Raw genomic sequence first — 6793 nt, 5'->3', positions numbered from 1 at the left:
ATTTAAAATTAATTAAACAAGTCTCAAATTACAAGCAATTAGATGCATATGAAAGCATCAGAATTAATAAATGTAAAGATAGTATGAACAGAGACAACGGTCCAATTCCTTCAAGTTCTTTGTTCCTACTACTCTAGTGGCGGAAATCTAACTGTTACGCTCAGTGGGCTCTGACTCGGTTGGCTAGATTTTGCCACGCCCACTCGGTGCCCACTGAGCCAGTATATAAACGCTCAACTTGTAGATTGTACTTTAGTTTATAATCATCTGCTGTTGATGTTAACATGGTTAGCGAAACGCGCGTCCAGTGTAAAAGTAAAGGTGTTTTGGTGTATTGTGGTGATTTAGTGTTTTTATTTTGCTGTGTAACACCAAAGGTTCCAACCCTCAACTGTAATGTTATTTAAATGAAAAACTTTGAATGTTTACCGACACCTTTTCAAAATGAGCTTAAAATTCTGCCTTCCGGGGATATTTTTTTCTCGGTTATAAGGTTAATTTTAACCCATAAATTCCATAGATTAGTTTTTTTGGCTCACCCTAAGTTCTACGAATAAAAATAAGTAATGGTATGATTAATAACATACTTTGTAGTAATAATTAAAATATAATTAATGGCTGAAATTAATTTGATGATCAATAATTCATCTCCTTTTTGTGTAATAATTAATTCAAACTGATACAAGCTTATATTGATTTTAAATAGTAATTCTGGATGAATTCGAACAAACTCGTTGACACGGAAAACTTTGGTTCGAGTTCGGTTCAGCGTTGGAAAATGGGTTATCGATTTTAAACGAGGATAATAGAAAAATGTTTTCCTAACAATAACATTTCTATAATTAAACAGAGCAACAACCGGAACTGTTCTGCCTTTAATGGATTTTAACTGTTTGATTTTATTTTTTTAACAAATTTAATTTTCGTATTTCTTGTAGATTGTAGATCACCTTAGCTTCGGTCTACGGAGGTATTTATTGAGGAGACAGTGCCCTGTTAAAATCTCTGTTACAATCTGAAGATTGTCCTTACTGAAATCAAGAAAAAAAAAATTTGAATTTTGTTGGTAGTTAGTTCAGAGATATTTGTTCGAGTGTCTTAGACCATACAGTAAATATCTACCAAATTTCAAGACACTTACAATGACGTACAATAATGTTATTATCAATATCCAGTCAGTAATTCTGTTTATTTTTATAATTTTAATTTATTCCTATTTTGTATTTGGGGTCGCACCACTCTGGCGGTGCGATCCCTTTAGACACACATTTATTAATACTAATATTATTCTGTAAAACTTAATGGGGTCTAATAAAGAAATTTGAATTTGAATTTGATTACTGGTGAAACGCAGCGAACACCACAAACAGGCGGAACGCTCCGCGCAAAATGTTTTGTTGCAGGTCGTTCAGAGCGCTCTCGGAAAATGTTTTGTTCAAGATTGTTTGGAGTGCGCGGCGCGTTTGGTTTGTTCGGAGTGTTTTGTTGCAAGTGAATACGCACCTTTAAAAATAAATAAGTTGTCTAAATATGTGCTACAATACGGATAGAGTATAATTCTTTATCTTTAATTTCCTTCTTCATTTGTGTAAAAATACCTAGCCAGTTTTAAATGCCGAACGTTTATTTTTCTACTTTTTCGGACTAGTAAAATGGACTTTTAAAATTGAATGTTTTGGATTTGAAGAAATATGTTTACTTTTAAATAGGCAGGTCATCTCAGGTGATATTAAAATTTCTGGCGGCAAAAAAACAATTAATTCGGTACTTACAGTGCTACAAGATATTAATTACATAAAAATTAATCGAAAAAAGGCCGTAAAACTATTTATTACAATAAAAGAAATATGACCATGATTATTTTTACAACTTTTCTCTCTTTACGACCAGTTTAAACTGAATCTTAAAAATTTTACAGACCTCGGTTACATCCGCAAATTACGTCATAAAATAGTATCTTCTTAGTAAAATAGCTTTTTTAATCCGATGTTCTAATACAGTTTTGCATTGGATGATTTTTAACAGTTGCTATAAAATTGGTTATGCCAAATTACTGCTTCTTTCTGTAAAGTATTTTATAGATAGAAGAGAAATTGGATAGTTGATGAAGATAATAAAAATACTTCAAATTGTTTTAAGTAAGTTATTTTATATTTTATTGTTGATTTTATTACCATTAGTAAAATATAAAAATCTATACAATACATAAATAATCTATTATTCAGTATAGTTATTGCTCCCTGACCTTAAAGCCCCATACTCACACTTCGCTACTTCCTCGCCTTACTTCCTCGCGTTACTTCGTCCAAAAATCTTATATTTACTATGGGAAATGTAGATTTTATGCGACTGTGTGTTCCTTCGTTCCTTTGTCAAAACGCTCCTTCGTCCGTTTACTTCCTCGAAACGCTCCTTCCGTACTGTCGGTTTTTGGACGAAGTAGCAAAGGAATTATCACGAACACAAAAAAAAAATATTAAAAGATATAAAATATTTAAATCGATCTTGGATTTCATTCGCAGTTGATTTCTTGATTTGGCAGTACGTCTGTACAGGGTGTCCCATTTTCGTGTGTTTTGCAGGGTTTCTCGTTTATGAGTCGAGATACAAAGATGCGGTTTTCACATTACGCTGTTACTATTTTATGAAACTAAAGATGCTACATACAGATATGTCCTAGCTCTCTTACTTCCTAAAATACAGGGCGAATCTGAAATTATTGCATTTTTCGATGCCCTTTGTATCATAACTTAGCGAAAATGTGAAAACGGTCTCCCGTACAGTTTTTCACGTAGAATGCAGTGACGTAACTATTTCTTCGTTGGAATCTGTCTTTTTTAAATTGACTAAAACCGAGACTAAAACTTATATGTTTTTTTAAATAGGATATTTTGTATATTATTTTATTTTCCTTGTTACGAGCTTTCTAAAATACTTATTTTCATAAACGGGGTAAAAATGCATTATTTAACTTTATTACATAGTCGGCCGGTTTAAATTAGGTAATCAAAACAATCAACTAATTAATTCGACGTAAAATGTTGGTTATTGGCATGTTATTTAAAAGCAGCACAAGTTCAGTTTCCGTGTAGTTTATCAAAATATCACGATGCAAAGCAAAATTATCTGGTAAAATTAAGTTAAATAAAATAAGAGCCGTTTAGCAGTTTAGCAGTACCTAAATAAACAAATATAGAGTATATTATAATTTTCGAAAGCTCATAACAAGGCAAATAAAATAAAAAATAATATATAGAGTGTCCTGTTTAAAAAAAAGAAGATAAGTTTGAGTCATTTTTCGAAATAGACAGCTCCCAACGAAGAACCACTTTCGTCACTGCCATTCTACCTGAAAAACGAGACACGGGCGGTGGGTAAGTACTCAATAGGTAGATCAAAAAAAACAAAATCAGGGTGTCCGGTATATACCTGTACATTTAGATGAACAGTCTAATTTTATAAAAGGTATTTCCAACGACCGCATAATAAATACCCGGTATAATACCAGTAATATCAGAAATACGAGTATATCTACAATATTTCTTCTACAAATTGGGTACTTACCCACCGCCCATCACTGACCCTTTTCACCTTTTCGATAAGTTATAAGATAATCGAGATACAAAGGTTATCGAAAAATGCAAAAATTTCTACTAATTAAAAAATAAAAGTAAAAGAAAGAAATAAGAAATAACTTTGAACTAAGAAGGCTAGGATAAATATATGTGTAGCATATTTAGTTTCATAATAAGTAGAACAATGATGTGAAAACAGCATCTTTATATCTCTACTCATAAACCAGAAACCCCATAAAACACACAAAAATGGGACATCCTGTACATCTGGCAATCGCCAGTCGATATAAAAATAATTCACACACAATAGTCTAAAAAATGGAAGAAAAAAACAATATTGTCTTCATATTTGTGAAAAAATGCATGTCCATATTTATGTAATCGTAGCGATAAAAATAAAAAAATAGAAATAGTGTGCATAATGCCTTTACAAAAATATCTGAAGAAATGGGGATTGACATCATTAACGTTTAATTAGTATGTCATATTTCATGGTTTCGATATAAATTACATAATAAACTTTACTCTATTGTTGACTCGCCTTGTACATTCATACTGATATACCTTGTACATGACACTGAAATATTCGGATTTATTAAAAAAATATATATTATTATTATAATTCAATTTTTATTTTTGACACGACAAAGAATTGCAGTTTTATGAAATAAAAATTATGCGCCTTTCGGATTTTTTAAAAATTTTAGAGGTTACTAGATATTTCGTATTAAACATGAAGCTGCTATATTAAAAATGTTTTGTGGCGTGTTGTTGCATAATTGACTAATTTCAGCCATTATAAATCTCTCAGTATTTAAATTAAAGATCCTTTTTTTATGTTACAGGAAAACAACCCTTTAGAAGTACATCTCGCACCGACGGCTAGGGAATTTGTCCAAGCCCTTAGAGGGTTGTTACTTCAGGCTCACTGGCACACGTTCACTATCTTAGCTGACCCCGTCTCAGCTACGGCGCTGAGAAGTCTGGAATTGTGGCAGATCCTGCAAACCGTTCCTTTGCATCCTAATTTGGTGGCTTTGCCTAGTCCGTTGAGGGCTCAGAGCTTGTTCAGGTAAATACCCCAATTATTTGTATCTACAATATCTAGTGTATGTTTTTAATAATAACAAAATAGAAAACAAATTTCTTGCAGTATAGGTATATAATAAAATTATATAAGGATTCTTGCGACTTAACTGCTTATATATAAATTTAATTCTACGCTGTGTTTGTCATAATGTGGATCAACCAGATCAACCTACCGGTTTCGGAGCCCTACTCCATCATCAGGTGAGCTTGGGCAGATCTACAAAATGACAACCACAGCGCAGAGAGAGTTAATTCCGACTTGTCGGAAAGTGTCGGTTAGACATCCTTTTACTATCGATAGTTGCGCCCCGGTGGTACGAAAGTACTACCATTGCACGCAGGCCGCTATCTCCCGTTCGGGACTTAATATCTAACCGACACTTTTCGACAAGTCGGAATTAACTATCTCTGCGCTGTGGTTGTCATTTTGTGGATCTGCCCAAGCTCACCTGATGATGGAGTAGGGCTCCGAAACCGGTAGTGAGAGCAGGTTGATCCACATTATGACAAACACAGCGTAGAATTCAATTTCTATATAAGCAGTTAAGTGGCAAGAATCCTTATATAATTTTATTTAATAATAACTATAGTTATTTTTGTATCTAGTGCGCGAAGTGCTACTTTGGTGATCGATACTTGATTTTTTTAACGAGGCGTAGCCTAGTTGAAAAATTAGTCGAGATCACCAAAGTAATTCGCGCACGAGTTGCAAGCAACATTTTTTCTACAAACATTAAAATCGGGATATCCCTAAAAATTATTATTATTGCTTCAAATGTATATATATAATCAAAAACCTTTCTACCCGAAGGTGTAAGGTATACTAAATTAAATAAATTCATTTAATTGCTACACTCTACACAAATTGTTTCCATTTATTTTTGTCTCTTGCTAAACTTTTGGCTTCTGTTAATGTTAGTCCTCTATCCTGCACTATCTTTTCTATTGTGTCTTTCCATGTTTTAGTTCATCTTCCCCTTGGTCTCTGTTCCTGCATTTTAGCTTCCCACACGCCTTTTATTGGTATGTCGTTGTTCATTCTGATCAAATATCCCTAGCACCTAAGCTGACCTTGCTCAATTTTATTCAGGATCGAATCTACTTTTAGTTCCTCTCTTATACTGTTCCTTAGTCTATCTTTCCTTGTTACCCCAAGTACTCTTCGTAGATATAACATCTCCATTCTTTGGATCTTACTCTTCAATCTTTTAGTTAATACCCAACTTTCACAGCCAAAAATCAACGTCGGTATGAATACTGTCTTGTATACACTCATCTTCACTGGTCTCGATTGCTTCGAATGTATGTTTTTTATTACTGAACATCGTCATCGATTTCCTTTTTGGGTCGTTTTAATATTTGGTATTTCTGGTGCTTGCCGCGGCCGTGATGAACTTACTAAAATGACGGTCGATAACATAGAAGATAAAGATTCAATTTTGATTGTTAAAGTACCCGATACAAAAACAAACATAGACCGAGTCTTTACAGTGTCAAATTTGAATTATATTGAGATTGACCGAAAATACGTAGCTCTTCGTCCAAGAAATGATACCAGTCGCAGATCGTTTTTAAAATATCAAAATAAAAGATGTGTTAACCAAGTGGTCGGCATAAACTCTATTGGTAAGATGTCTAGCATGATAGCAAAACACTTGAAGCTGCCAGTGTATGAGGCCTACACTGGGCATTGTTTCCGGAGAACTTCAGCCACACTCCTTGCTAATGCAGAGGTTGATATATTTAGTTTGAAGCGCCACGGAGGATGGAAATCAAACAAACAAAACAAGCAAACAAACAACGCTTTATTGTGCAAACAGCCAAAACAGCTTCATCGACAAAGCACTCACAAACAACAAAATCACAAAAAAATACAAACAACAAAAAATACACAATACAAATAATACAATTCAAAAAAATTTAAGTCTTTAAAATTACAAAAAGAATATACATGGACAATTTTAGAACAGTACGCAGTAAATAGATATAATTTTAAAGTTATAGAATATTAAATACTTGACCTTTGACCAGTGTGTGAGATGATCAAAATTTTAAAATTCAAAATTGTTCATAATCAAACATCAACAAAAAAAGTCGTTTACCGCGTATAGGGCTCTCTCCAGTAGGTA

The 6793-nt window shown here is 33.3% G+C and overlaps 1 protein-coding gene across 1 annotated transcript in view; it reads left to right on the top strand.

Annotated features, from left to right (window-relative positions):
• The first annotated feature begins 1142 nt into the window (after positions 1 to 1142).
• Positions 1143 to 6793, top strand: part of LOC115890746 — a 125544-nt gene continuing 119893 nt past the window's right edge. Inside the window, 2 exon segments of the mRNA XM_030911069.1 lie at positions 1143 to 1178; positions 4421 to 4647. Coding sequence (XP_030766929.1) covers positions 1143 to 1178; positions 4421 to 4647 — 263 coding nt within the window.

This window comes from Sitophilus oryzae, unplaced genomic scaffold (genome assembly GCF_002938485.1).
Source record: "Sitophilus oryzae breed Bouriz unplaced genomic scaffold, Soryzae_2.0 scaffold_910_pilon_pilon, whole genome shotgun sequence".
In the NCBI taxonomy this organism is placed as follows: domain Eukaryota; kingdom Metazoa; phylum Arthropoda; class Insecta; order Coleoptera; family Curculionidae; genus Sitophilus; species Sitophilus oryzae.
Note: the sequence above shows the minus strand (reverse complement) of the source record. Positions and strands in the feature narration are given on the sequence as shown.